The 14694-nt window shown below is 43.7% G+C and overlaps 1 protein-coding gene across 1 annotated transcript; it reads left to right on the top strand.

Moving 5' to 3' along the window:
- Positions 1–2170: 2170 nt before the first annotated feature.
- On the top strand, positions 2171–13682 carry LOC103587920. Its single transcript, XM_008569482.1, has 3 exons — positions 2171–4683; positions 10467–13308; positions 13635–13682. Exons 1-3 carry the CDS (start codon positions 2255–2257, stop codon positions 13680–13682), a joined length of 5319 nt encoding a protein of 1772 aa, XP_008567704.1. The 5' UTR covers positions 2171–2254.
- The last annotated feature ends 1012 nt before the right edge of the window (positions 13683–14694 follow it).

The raw sequence follows: 14694 nt of genomic DNA, 5'->3' as shown, positions 1-14694 counted from the left end.
CTGACAGGGGCAAGCCGCCCCTCTCCTCCAGCATAAGTATCACCCTACACATCTCCGATGTCAACGACAACGCCCCAGTTTTCCAACAGTCCGCCTACCTGGTCCATGTGCCAGAAAACAATCAGCCTGGAGCCTCCATCGCTCGAGTCAGTGCCTCCGACCCGGACTTGGGTCCCAACGGCAGCGTCTCTTACGCAATCGTGGCCAGTGACCTGGAGCCGCGGGTGCTGTCGTCCTACGTGTCCGTGAGCGCACAGAGCGGGGTGGTGTTCGCGCAGCGCGCCTTCGACCACGAGCAGCTGCGCGCCTTCGAGCTGACGCTGCAGGCCCGCGACCAGGGCTCGCCCGCGCTCAGCGCCAACGTGAGCCTGCGCGTGTTGGTGGGCGACCGCAACGACAACGCGCCGCGGGTGCTGTACCCGGCGCTGGGGCCCGACGGCTCGGCGCTCTTCGACACGGTGCCGCGCGCGGCGGAGCCCGGCTACCTGGTCACCAAGGTGGTGGCAGTGGACGCAGACTCGGGACACAACGCCTGGCTGTCCTACCACGTGCTGCAAGCCAGCGAGCCCGGGCTCTTCAGCCTGGGACTGCGCACTGGCGAGGTGCGTACGGTGCGTGCCTTGGGCGACAGGGACGCGGCCCGACATCGCCTGCTGGTCGCTGTGCGTGACGGTGGACAGCCACCTCTCTCGGCCACCACCACGCTGCACCTGGTCTTCGCGGACAGCTTGCAGGAGGTACTGCCAGAGCTCAGTGACCTCCCTGTGCCCTCGGACCCCCAGGCGGAGCTGCAGTTTTACCTGGTGGTGGACTTGGCCTTGATCTCCGTGCTCTTCCTCCTCGCGGTGATTCTGGCCATCGCCCTGCGCCTGAGACACTCCTCCAGCCCCGCTGCCTGGGGCTGCTTTCAGCCTGGTCTCTGCTCTAGGACTGTACCTCGGGTTCTACCCAACTACAGTGAAGGGACTTTGCCTTATTCCTACAATTTATGTGCTGCCTCACATTCCTCGAAGACCGAATTTAAATTCCTCAATATAAAGCCTGAAAATGCTCCACCACAAGATATTTTATGTGAAGAAGTGTCTTGGTTTGAAAGTACCAGTAATGAAACCCCCAACATGATTTCTAACTCAGTCAATTTGCAAGAGGTGAGTTTCTTCAAGCCTTTCCTCCCATAAATATAATTAGGCTTCAACTGATTAGAGATTTAAAAGTATACACATTAAATATGCCCTGATTTCATTGTGTTTTATAGACTTTTCTGAGCATGTACTAAGGGTCTAGGAAATTCTTTATAGGCCTATTTGTGTTGCAATTGTTCTTTCATAGAAAGTCTCCTTGTAATGGTCCTGAAATTTTTGTTAATACTAAGACAATGTAATCAGACATTTTAAATACAATAGTGTCTTCAACAGTCATTGTGAGACATATTTTCTATCTAGAATTAAACATAAATCTAGACAATCAAGTGGTTTACTTAGTTCCAATGCAGTCAGCCCTAAAAGATATTATAAATAACATATAATAAATATATTAAGATATATTTAGTGCAGCCTATATATTTTCACTTCCTTTGTGTGTTTTTAAAAGTATACGCATATGTTGTCTACATCAGGGCATTTCTTAAATCTATGTGTTAATAAAAACAGATAATGGCATCTGAAAATGGCAACTTTCGTAAGTGGCACTGTAGTGGATTGATTCAAAACGTATGTGTGGTTGTTGATGCCCTTATTGAAAATGGGAGAAATGTAAATGACGGTTGAGTGTGGTAACTTAAGATTTATAGAAAAGTGTAATATTACAAGTATTTTTGTTCTCCAAGGTCCTAAGAGATATTTTTACAAAATAAGTGGTAAATTCCAGGGAATATTTTTAATTATTCAAAAAATCTCTTATTCTTCCAAATGCTTCACTCTCTTGGGGAGAGAAATATTATGAGTATTATCTCTGCTGATTTAGCAGAAACAAAATCCTCTGTATGATAGTTTCACAAAATGGTGCATTATTAAGTTAGGACTCTAAGCGTCGCTGTTCACTCACCCCGGCCAGAAAATCAATGGGAACTCGAGTTATATCCTCCAGCCACAGAGCAGATCAGACACGAAAGCTGCACAGAAATTCTCACCTGCAACACTTCGCATCTGGTCTCTGCTTGTTTAAAGACCTTTACCTCTAATTCTAGGAAGCACGTAAGTGGTGCAGATCTATTATTCCTACTCATAATCCCAGAGAAGCCCATAACAAGCCAGTAATGGCTGCTCTGCAGAGGCGCCGGCACCGCAGCAAGCTGCTCCTGCCCTTCATTCTCCTGGTTACGCTGTGGGGGGCCGGGGCCAGGCAGATCCGCTACTCTATCCCGGAGGAGCTGGAGAAAGGTTCCTTTGTGGGCAACATCGCTAAGGATCTAGGGCTGGAGGCTTGGGAGCTGGCGGAGCGCGGAGTCCGCATCGTCTCCAGAGGTAGGACGCAGCTTTTCTCTCTGAACCCGCGGAGCGGCAGCTTGGTCACCGCGGGCAGGATTGACCGGGAGGAGCTCTGCGCTCAGAGCGCGCGGTGTCTGGTGAGTTTTAACGTCCTGATCGAAGATAAACTGAATCTTTATCCTGTGGAAGTGGAAATAGTGGACGTTAATGACAATACACCTCGGTTCTTAAGGGAAAATTTGGAAGTGAAAATTCTAGAAAACGCAGCTCCTTCTTCTCATTTTCCACTAATGGAAGTCTATGACCCTGATGTGGGAATGAACTCTGTTCAGGGCTTCAAGCTCAGCAGTAATAGTCACTTCTCAGTGGAGATGCAAAGCGAAGTCCATGGGCTCAAGTACCCGGAGCTGGTTCTGGAGCGCACCCTGGACCGGGAGGGAGAAGCCTTTCATCACCTAGTACTCACTGCCATGGATGGCGGTGACCCTGTCCGCTCAGGGGTGGCAAAAATTCTGGTAACTGTCCTAGATGCGAATGACAATGCTCCGGTGTTTACGCAGCCTGTATACCATGTGAATGTTCCTGAGAATTTGCCAGTCGGTACACCGCTGTTGTTGGTAAATGCCACCGACCGGGATGAAGGAGTTCACGCAGAAGTAACGTATTCCTTCGTGAAGATCACGGAAAAGATCTCACAGATTTTCTGTTTGAATGTTTTGACTGGAGAAATTTCAACTTCTGCAAATCTAGACTATGAGGACTCAAGCTTTTATGAACTGGATGTTGAAGCCCGGGATCAGCCAGGTCTTAGAGACAGAGCAAAAGTCTTAATAACTGTCTTGGATGTGAATGACAATGTGCCGGAAGTGGTCGTTACATCTGGAAGCAGAACGATTGCTGAAAGTGCGCCTCCAGGAACAGTAATCGCTCTTTTTCAGGTGTATGATCGAGACTCTGGACCGAATGGTCTAGTAATGTGTTCCATCTCAGAAAGTCTCCCATTTGAACTGGAAAAATCAGTAGACAATTATTATCGATTAGTGACAAATACAGCCCTCGACCGGGAACAGGTATCTTTGTACAACATCACTGTGACAGCCACAGACAAAGGAATGCCGCCTCTGTCTACAGAAACGCTCATCTCCGTAAACGTGGCAGACACCAACGACAACCCACCCACCTTCTCCCACATCTCCTACTCTGTCTACATCCCTGAGAACAACCCCAGAGGTGCTTCCATCTTCTCCGTGAATGCACTGGACCCTGACAGCGACGAGAACGCCCAAATCACCTACTCCCTGGCTGAAGACACCCTCCAGGCGGCGCCTCTGTCCTCCTATATCTCCATCAATTCCAACACCGGTATTCTGTATGCGCTGCGCTCCTTTGATTATGAGCAGTTTAGAGACCTGCAGCTGTGGGTGACAGCCAGCGACAGCGGGGACCCTCCACTCAGCAGCAACGTATCGCTGAACCTGTTCGTGATGGACCAGAATGACAATGTGCCTGAGATCCTGTACCCCACCTTCCCAGCTGATGGCTCCACTGGTGTGGAGCTTGCGCCCCGCTCAGCAGAGCCTGGCTACCTCGTGACCAAGGTGGTGGCAGTGGACAGAGACTCAGGCCAGAACGCCTGGCTGTCCTACCGCCTGCTCAAGGCCAGCGAGCCTGGGCTCTTCGTGGTGGGGCTGCACACGGGCGAGGTGCGCACAGCGCGGGCCCTGCTGGACAGAGATGCGCTCAAGCAGAGTCTCGTGGTGGCCGTCCAGGACCACGGCCAACCCCCTCTCTCGGCCACCGTTACGCTCACCGTGGCTGTGGCTGACAGCATCCCAGACGTCCTGGCCGATCTGGACAGTCTTGAGGTCCCACGCGACTCTGTTGCTTCAGGTCTCACACTTTACCTGGTGGTGGCGGTGGCAGCCGTCTCCTGCGTCTTCCTCACCTTCGTCATGATGCTGCTGGCGCTCAGGCTACGGCGCTGGCACAAGTCACGCTTACTCCAGGCTGCGGGAGACAGATTTGTGGGCGTAACAGCCTCTCACTTTGTGGGCGTGGACAGGATGCCAGCTTTCCTGCAGACCAATTCCCATGAGGTCTGCCTCACCGGGGACTCAGGGAAGAGCCACATCATCTTCCCTCAACCCAACTATGCTGACACACTCATCAGCCAAGAGGACTGTGAGAAAAGCGAGCCTCTTTTGATACAGGAATATTTAGGTTTTTGTGAAGAGGAAGACTCCCTTGTTCAGGTGAGGTTATTGCTATCACTGGTTTTATTTTAATAGGAAATTTTATTTTATTTTATCTTGTTTTATTGATTATGCAAACTCATGGGGTACAATGCTGACCGTCACCACCTGTGCCCAGGATGTGATAGTCAGATCAATAGTATCAGGATGGCCACTACCACAATTGCGATTATTCCCCACATCCCCCACCCAATGTATCCCTGACCTCTCTCCCCCACCACAACCCTATGTAAGCTCTCTCCCTCTGCGAGTCTAATGCCCCAGTTAACAGGAAACTTTAAAGCTCTCTTCGATCAGTGCTTAGTTGTCTTAATCGTTTACAGTGAATCATGTAGTTCTAATATTTTTCTTTTATATCAATCAATTTCTCTTAAATCTTAGTTTTCTCGAATTTCAGGAGAAAAATTGTTGAAGCATTTAAGGCTTTAATAATCTTCAGTTGTATTAACTTCCTGTACAAGCAGCTGGGGAAGGGTGCATTTAGAATGGAAATCAATCGGTTTTCTTGAGTGTGGCTTAGACCAAGAGGAGGAAGATATGTCTTTAGTTGGGTATTCACTCTTTGGTTGACAAATAGGGAGTTTCTTGGACTAAATCATTACTGAGCCAGAACCGGAGTCAGGGTTTTCTCTTTGCTGAAGAATTCTGATAATTTCCATTTAGTCCTGTGGTCCTTAAGCAGAAATCATGATTGTGTTGTTCAAACAATGTTTTTTTGTTAGCAGTAAGTTCATAAAATCATTCTCCATAGAAAGCAATATCTAAAAAGACCTTAAGCATCGCTTTATACCTTTTAATTTCACTCCATACAACAGCATTATTAAAGGTTCAGTGCCAGGGTCTGTACTAAGGGCTTTAATATACACAGGAAAAGTATAAGTAACCATTTCTGAAATTTAGTACTAAACTGCAAATTGCACAGGCAAGATATAAACATACCAAATATTATGTAACAGAGAATTTTAAAGCAATGGTTCTTATGCAATGATGTTATATTATTTTATTTTCAACTGAGATTGTCCACAGACAGTTCATCTGCCAGGCTATTATCAGAGATGATATTTGTAAGAGCTAGCATCTATTGAACACTTACTATTTGCCAGACACTTTTCTTATATCTTCCAGTCCTTACAACAGCTTTACAATAGAGTTATTGCTTTCTCCTTGAAGATGAAGAAATCGAGGCTCAGTGAGGTTAAACAATTTGATCAAGAAAAAAGTCTTACTAATGCATGCCCTAGATTTACTTTACCTTTCTCCTGTTGGCTATTTGTGCCTTGGATTGCATACATTTCATTTCTTAGTTTTGTTTTGTTTTTTTGTTATTTTTTCCTATTATATGACATTTATGAGATCCTTTCTTTTTCTAATGTAAGAAAAAAACTAAATTGCAGTTTCTGTTACAGAAGATCAAGATCTTGGTGTTTTTCTCAATGTTACTTAATAATTGTAAATGTTTTCTGAAACAATGGAGATTCATGAGAGATATTTTCCTTATTACTTGGGAATCAAAATATATTTATTTTTAAAAGATAAGAGTCATTGATGCCTATAGCAGGGAACACCTTATCTTTGGTGTTAAAAGACCTGAGTAATATTCCTGGGATTACCTGTCATATATTGGGGGCAGTCACAATCTCTATAGCCTTCAGATTAAAATTAAAATTTCAAAGACTTACATTATCTACTTCACTCAAATGCTGGGAAAATAAAATAAAATTTCATAAAATTTTTTTCAAACTATAAAACAGTACAGTGAACAGGAATTTGTTGACATTACCATTACTATAATTACTGGTTTACTAACAAATAAATGTAAGCTCCTGATGCTGTGTGCCTATTACAATGTCATCTCACACTGTGTGCTTGATAGTATTTAAGAATGAAAATGAACTTTTAAATATGCTCAATAGTGTCCTCTTATAGGAAATATCTCTAATAATAAAGGATTAATAGTGTTCAAATAAAAATTTAAATAATTTGCCAGTCTTTACCCAGATAAAATAAAGCTTCTGTCATATAAGAACTCTTTATTCAAATGTTTGAAGGAAAGAGGTTATCATTTAGAAGAATCATTAGCCTTATTCATGATGACCCAATGGTTCAAATGAAATTATGACTTGTGCACAGCAAACAGCAAAGTTTGTTCTAACAGGAAATAGATCAATTAGGAGGTAGGAGATTCTATTACTGGGACTCTTCAAAATTAAGTTGCTGGCCCTGGAATTAATGGAGTACAGGTAATTCTATAATTTGATGAGTTGTTGAAGTACATTATGGCCAAGATGGGGGTTTTGTTTGTTTGGTTGGTTGGTTTTTTCCCCAGTCTTGAATTGGAGGATTTTACAATCTGATATTAGAGTGGATTAGCCACTTGTTTGTCAATTTCCTATGCATATGTAATAAAACAAATAATTGAGAAAATACCTTAAAAATAAATGAGAACCTCCTTCATAATTCGACTGTCAGTCTCCATAAAGATAACATTCAGTTGATGTTTTTAAAAATAAGGTGTTAAGAGTAATGCATTTTTTCTAAATTGATCTTGTAATATTTACATTTCAGCAATTATTATAGAATTATTTATTTCAGGTTTACAAATGTGTATGGCTAACCAAGAGATTCCAATCATACATATTTTTAAATCTAATTTGTTGGGACATTCATGATATAATTCTTTGGTGGTTTTAACCAGAATTTAATAGTAAATAACAATTTTAAACAACTTGAATCAGCGTATCAGTTATGTGAGTCAAATGGCCTCTTACACAAATAGGTATGATGATTTGCTTCATATACTATGAGAGTGTGAATGTTATTTTACTATATCACCAATTTGGGGCATTTAAACTACATCCTGAACACGTATTGTTATAGGCAAAGCTCGCTAACTGGGTTTCATGAATAGTAGGCTGGTTTTATTTTATTCTATTATCTGAGTTACCTATGACCATTTCACTTAAACAAATAGAATATTTCACTGATAGAAAATTTTTCAGATTCTATTCTCACAATAGCCACTTATTCTTGTGGACTGACCAACTGTTAAACATCCTGGCAATCACAGAATTTGCTAACATCTGACTAAATGAGACTCTTTGATCTACCCACCATACAGATCATTAATAATAAGGTAGCCTGTCTGATATTTTGAATATATACTGCATTTTGAAGCATCAGGAAAAAAAACCTATAAAATTATTGGGCTATTTCATCATCTGTGAAAAACATCCATTTGTGTAACTGCATCTTTGCTCAGGAATGAAAATCTAGACAGAACTCCAAACAAATGGTCCTTTGATAGGAAAAAGCTTCATTTAAAAAAAGAGAGAAGATAATTAACTTGATACTTGGGAAGTCAAGACTTTCCATGTAATTTTTCAATGTGAGTAAACAAATGAAGGTTGGAATGGTCCTTTGATAGGAAAAAGCTTCATTTAAAAAAAGAGAGAAGATAATTAACTTGATACCTGGGAAGTCAAGACTTTCCATGTAATTTTTCAATGTGAGTAAACAAATGAAGGTTGAAATTCTTCCCAATAACTCAACCAGTAATAACATACTCCCTTTTTCAAAGTTTCACTATAATTTTAGTGAAACTATAGTTTCACTATAATATTAGTTAAGTTTGATATAGTAATCTTCTGTTAGATTTTATTAAATATATCTTGATGGTCTAGTAGAGATCTTTAATATCTAATTTTACATTGTGGAATAACTTAGAAAACTTGAGTACTAGAGATAATGAAGCCATTTACTCTCTAAAGTATGCATTATGTTCAAAGTAGTCTATAATATCATTTAACTAGAACTTATTTATTTAGCTCCAAAGAAGGTACTGAGAAGTAATAAGTCAGGGCTGGCTGGTTAGCTCAGTTGGTTAGAGTACAGCCTGACAACACCAAGGTCATGGGTTCAGATCCCCATACCCACCAGCTGCAAAAAAAAAAGGGGGGGGGAATGTTAGGTAAGACTTTTAAAAAACAGTAGAATTAAGAGACAAATGTGAGATGAAACTATGAATTTTGAGGCATCAGGTTGAAAAGGATCAAGACATTGAGAGCCATAACCTCCAGGCATGAAAGTGTATTTGAACTTGTCTACAAGTACTTATGATGTTTAGTAACCATACACTTTGCTTGCATCAGAAATTTCAGAATTACTAAACAAATAGAATTTAACTTCTGCTTATGGAATTTATCTATAATATCTATCTGGATTTCTTTAAAGAAAAATTTCTTTTATCTACTTGGCGAAAGCAAGCATGACTATGAATTATTTTGATAGATTGCAACAGCATCTCATTCAAAGTATTTCCTATGTTCTGGAGGAATGCTATCAGACAGCAGAAATAGATTACTTAGTTGGACACCTCAGGGTTACTTCTGATTCCTCCTCCTGGTTCTTCTAGCTACTCCTCTAGGATTTAAAATAATTTACAGAGCAAGGATATTTCTTGCCTGGTGACACTCTTTCCAGAGCAGGTCACTCTCTTTTCTTCTACAACTGTGTAGAAGGAACTTTTATTTCTGACAGCTGAGGGTAGCTTTGGATCCATCAACAACTGAGTTTTACTTCATCAACATCAGTGGAGAAATTAGTACCTCTAAGGATCCTCTTAGGACAGTCATGCACATTGCTCAAATGCTGTCTAGACACCCTCCTGTTCTCATTTATTCTAGAATAGGGCAGAATAAACATTTGAATTGCACAATGAAAAGAAGTAATCAAACCAACATCCACTTTCTTATGAATTCACAGCCCAGTAGGATCTCTGCAAACTTCTGCCGTCTGTAAAAAATAGGTTGCTTGTATAGCTGATTGTTGCTGCCTGGCTTCTCACCTCATCTCTAACAATATTTTTTGAGCACAAAGCATCTGTGAAGGCCAACAATGATTCTCCCCTTTTCTCTCTTTTATTACAAGACTGGGAGTGAAAATATTTGGATTACTGCATTTGTTCTACTACTATATAATCAGGAACAAGGCAATTACCTCCCATTTTTTTAAAATTGTTAAAGTGTTAGACTAAACCATCTCTAAGCCTCCATAAAATGAAAATTTTGTTAAAATACATCCCTAAGGTCTTGCCAGTGAGCTCAGTTGGTTGGAGCATGGTGGTATAACACAAAGGTTAAGGTTTTGTTTAGATCCCGGTACTGGCCAATCACAAAAATAAGTAAAATACCCCGAAATAAAAATACATCTCTATAGTATTAAGAAAATTTTGACTCTCTGGGTCTTGAATGATGGTGTCTAGAACATAGTATGTGTTCAATAACGTTATTGAATTAATTAAAATTTGTATACACTGATGAAAAATGTGCTATGTAACACTTTTCATATATAATTTTAAAAGTGTATCTTTTTACCTGCAATGGCTGATTTTTCTTTATGTGCAATAAAGCGTGAGTCAGCGCCCAAAAGACTCACTTCAAAGTTGCAATGCAAAACAGAAATTTTTAAAAATTATCTGAAATTACTGAACACCCACCCAGGAACACTGTTGCATTAATTCGGTGTCCTAAAATGTATTTTTGCAATAAAGCGTGAGTCAGCGCCCAAAAGACTCACTTCAAAGTTGCAATGCAAAACAGAAAATTTTAAAAATTATCTGAAATTACTGAACACCCACCCAGGAACACTGTTGCATTAATTCGGTGTCCTAAAATGTATTTGTAAAGTATATCAGAGATATCTGGCGTGAAGAATTTAACTAAACAGGGAAATTTTGAAGGCTGAAACGATTTTCTGTCAAATGAGTTCATTTTGCTTCGGTATGGTGCAGTAACTTAGTAAGGACTCTGAGTGCCGCTGTTCACTCACCGGGGGGAAATGGTGCAAGCGATCCGCCAGAGCCACCGAGTTTTACAGCACAGATGAACGACAGATTGAGACAAGCTCTGTTCCAAGCTGCGCCAAACTCAAGCCGCTATCCTGCTGGATTCTGGGGCTCCCCTTCCGAATTCAGAGGGCTCCACGTGGACACACTGGCATTCGGAAGCACAGTCTGGGACGGCTCAGTGTTTAGGAAGACCAGCACGACAACAATGGCCTCTCAGCAGAGGGGCGGGAACTACAGAGGATTCTTCCTGCTCTCCATCCTCCTGGGGACCCGATGGGAAGCCTGGGCAGGACACATTCTCTACTCCGTGTCGGAGGAGACAGACAAAGGATCTTTTGTGGGTAATATCGCCAAGGACCTGGGACTGGAACCCCGGGATCTGGCGGAGCGCGGAGTCCGCATCGTCTCCAGAGGTAGGACGCAGCTCTTCTCTCTGAACCCACGAAGTGGCATCTTGGTCACAGCAGACAGGATAGACCGGGAGGAGCTCTGCGCTCAGAGCACGCGGTGTCTGGTGAGCTTTAACATCTTGATGGAAGATAAAATGAATCTTTACCCCGTAGAAGTGGAAATAATAGATGTTAATGATAATGCTCCTAGATTCTTGACCGAAGAAATAAACGTGAAAATAATGGAGAATACAGCTCCTGGGGTGAGGTTTCCGTTAAACGAGGCTGGGGATCCAGATGTTGGCACGAACTCCCTCCAGAGATACCAGCTCAGCCCCAATCGCCACTTCTCCCTGGTTGTGCAAAGTGGAGATGATGGAAATAAATACCCGGAACTGGTGCTGGAGCGGGAGCTGGACAGGGAGGAAGAGGTGGTTCACCACCTGGTCCTCACAGCCTCTGACGGCGGCGACCCACCCCGATCTGGCACCGCCCACATCCAAGTAACAGTGGTGGATGTGAATGACAACGCGCCTGTCTTCTCTCTGCCTCAGTACCAAGTGACTGTCCCCGAGAACGTGCCGGTGGGCACAAGACTGCTCACAGTAAATGCTATCGACCTGGATGAAGGAGTCAATGGGGAAATCACATATTCTTTTAGGAAAATAACTCCAAAACTTCTACAGATATTCCACTTGAACTCCCTTACAGGAGAATTGTCAATTTTAGAAGGCTTAGATTACGAAGAATCCGGGTTCTATGAAATGGAAGTTCAGGCTCAGGACAGTCCTGGTAGTCTGACAAAGGCAAAAGTACTGATCACAATTTTAGATGTGAATGACAATGTTCCAGAAGTGACTGTAACGTCTGTAAGCCGCTCCATCCCTGAAGACACACCTCCTGGCACAGTAATTGCTCTTTTCTACCTCCAAGACAGAGATTCTGGGAAGAATGGTGAAGTGACCTGCACTATTCCAGAAAATCTGCCTTTTAAATTAGAAAGATCAATAGATAATTACTATAGATTGGTCACAGAGAAAAACCTGGACAGAGAAAAACTCTCTGTGTATAACATCACACTGAAAGCCACAGATGGCGGTACTCCTCCCCTTTCCACAGAAACTCACATCTCCGTGCACGTGGCGGACACCAACGACAACCCACCCACCTTCCCCCACTCCTCCTATTCCATCTATATCCCTGAGAACAACCTCAGAGGCGCCTCCATCTTCTCGGTGACTGCAGAGGACCCTGACAGCGATGAGAATGCCCAGGTCACTTATTCCTTGTCTGAGGACACCGTCCAGGGGGTGCCGGTGTCTTCCTATGTCTCCATCAACTCCGACACTGGCATCTTGTATGCATTGCGCTCCTTTGACTATGAGCAGTTCCGCAACTTACAACTAAGAGTGACTGCGCGTGACAGCGCGGACCCACCACTCAGCAGCAATGTGTCACTGAGCCTATTTGTAACAGACCAGAACGACAATGCACCTGAGATCCTGTACCCCACCCTTCCCATTGATGGTTCCACTGGCGTGGAGCTGGCTCCCCGCTCTGCAGAGCCTGGCTACTTGGTGACCAAGGTGGTGGCAGTGGACAGAGACTCAGGCCAGAACGCCTGGCTGTCCTACCGCCTGCTCAAGGCCAGTGAGCCTGGGCTGTTCACAGTGGGGCTGCACACAGGTGAGGTGCGCACGGCGAGGGCCCTGCTGGAGAGAGACGCGCTCAAGCAGATCCTCGTGGTGGCCGTCCAGGACCACGGCCAGCCCCCTCTCTCGGCCACCGTCCCGCTCACCGTGGCTGTTGCCGACAGCATCCCTGACATCCTGGCTGACCTGGGAAGCATCAAGACTCCCGCTGACCCCAACGGTTCAGACCTCACGCTGTACCTAGTGGTGGCTGTGGCCGCGGTCTCCTGTGTCTTCCTTTCTTTCATCGTCGTGCTGCTGGCGCTCAGGCTCCGCGACAGCATCCCTGACATCCTGGCTGACCTGGGAAGCATCAAGACTCCCGCTGACCCCAACGATTCAGACCTCACGCTGTACCTAGTGGTGGCTGTGGCCGCGGTCTCCTGTGTCTTCCTTGCTTTCATCGTCGTGCTGCTGGCGCTCAGGCTCCGGCGCTGGCACTCGTCGCGCATGCGTCAGGCTGCCGGCGGTGGGTTAGTTGGCGTGCCCACCTCACACTTTGTGGGCGTGGACGGGGTGCGGGCTTTCCTGCAGACCTATTCCCACGAGGTCTCCCTCACCGCGGACTCAGGGAAGAGTCACCTAATCTTCCCTCAGCCCAACTACGCGGACACGCTCATCAGCCAGGAGAGCTGTGAGAAAAGTGATTCTTTGTTAACATCTATAGATTTTCGTGAATGTAAGGATGACGCCCCAAGTATTCAGGTAAGTTCAGGCCTTCCTTTATTTTTATTTCCACGGGGAATTGTGTTTTGTGTGAACTTTATTGTTTTGCAAAACAAGTATTTTGAAGATGTGGTTAAAATAACTTTAAAGAGGTAAAAACAAGTTTACCGGTTTATTTCAGTGGTGATACTTTAACATGTAACACGTAGGTTATGGTATCATTTCTTAAGTGAAAGCTTAGCAACAAGATTATGAATAAGTGGACCATCATATTTTTATACCCTCCACCTACTTTCCACTTGGTTTTCTTAACTCATGTATTCTAGAAAGGAGAATGAATTGTTGAGTTTTTCTCTTTGCAGTAGGTTACCAAAAGTAGAACACACCTCAAGTCTCTAGCAGAGGAGACTTGATTCTGTTTAAGATTCAAAAGTTATCTTAAGATCAAAGGTTCCTGAAGATTTTTTCAGTCTGAAGCATTTTTCAGTGACATGCTTCTGCTTTCATGTACCTCAGCTTGGTAGCCCTGAAAATCTTGGTTGCTTCCTTACCTATTTAAAACATAATCATCTATTAAAGTTGAGACAGAAAGTTAGACTGATGTCTAAAGAATGAAATGTGTGTGTCAAGCTTCACTAAGATCTATATCAAAGACAGATATGGAATCGAATGCTGCACTAAAGGTCATTGGCCAAAACCAATAAAATATGTCAAATAAAATGTCATTTCAAGTGTTATAACTGGCATTTATAAAATAGGCAGTTACATGTATTCATGCACAATTCCAATGTGCTATATTAGTGGTATGGCCATGTAAAGGAAGTGTGGCTGTGGGCTCTCCAAATGGGAGACTGGGGATCCTGGCTTTATGAAACAATGATCTCATGTACTCAAATCCTAGACCAGTACTTGATTTCATTTGTTGGGTCTGCTAAAAAAAATTCAGTTAGACTCCTAAGCTGGGGCAGTGGGGAGCCAAGGGCCTTGGCCGTGCCCCCCTCCCAACACCTGCAACCAGCCCAGCAAGAACCAAGCAGCAGCAAGAAGGGCCCCAGTTTCCTGAGCTGGAATGGAGGGGGCGAGAGCTTTTGCCACACACCCCTGACATCTGCACCCAGCCCAGCAATGACCAAGCCCCCCCCCCCCGCCTGCCCTGTGGGAATGTGTGGGGTGCCCCAGGCCTCAATCCTGCCGCTCCTCCTTTCTTCTTCTTCCATCTCATTTCCTTCCCCTTTCTCCTCTCCCCCTCCCTCCCAACTGCTCCACAACAATACCCTAGAATGTAAAATAATAGTATTAATAAAATCACGTTTTCTTTTTTAAAAAATTCAGTTAGAAATAACCCAATCTGGGATTAATTATTTCCTTATTCTTTTGTATAGCATTTCGGTAAATTTTTTTTTTTTTTTTTTTTTTTTCCTTTTT

This window comes from Galeopterus variegatus, unplaced genomic scaffold (assembly GCF_000696425.1).
Source record: "Galeopterus variegatus unplaced genomic scaffold, G_variegatus-3.0.2 Scaffold502, whole genome shotgun sequence".
NCBI lineage: Eukaryota > Metazoa > Chordata > Mammalia > Dermoptera > Cynocephalidae > Galeopterus > Galeopterus variegatus.
The sequence above is the reverse complement of the archived record's forward strand: the minus strand, read 5'-3'. Positions and strand labels throughout refer to the sequence as shown.

Bases quoted from the DNA above. Each gene is read 5' to 3' on its own strand.
- LOC103587920 (XM_008569482.1), top strand. From the start codon at position 2,255: ATGGCTGCTCTGCAGAGGCGCCGGCACCGCAGCAAGCTGCTCCTGCCC. The intron at 4,684-10,466 runs GTTATTGCTATC...GGTATGGTGCAG, and splicing joins GACTCCCTTGTTCAGGTGAG to TAACTTAGTAAGGACTCTGA. The intron at 13,309-13,634 runs GTAAGTTCAGGC...TCTTTGCAGTAG, and splicing joins ATGACGCCCCAAGTATTCAG to GTTACCAAAAGTAGAACACA.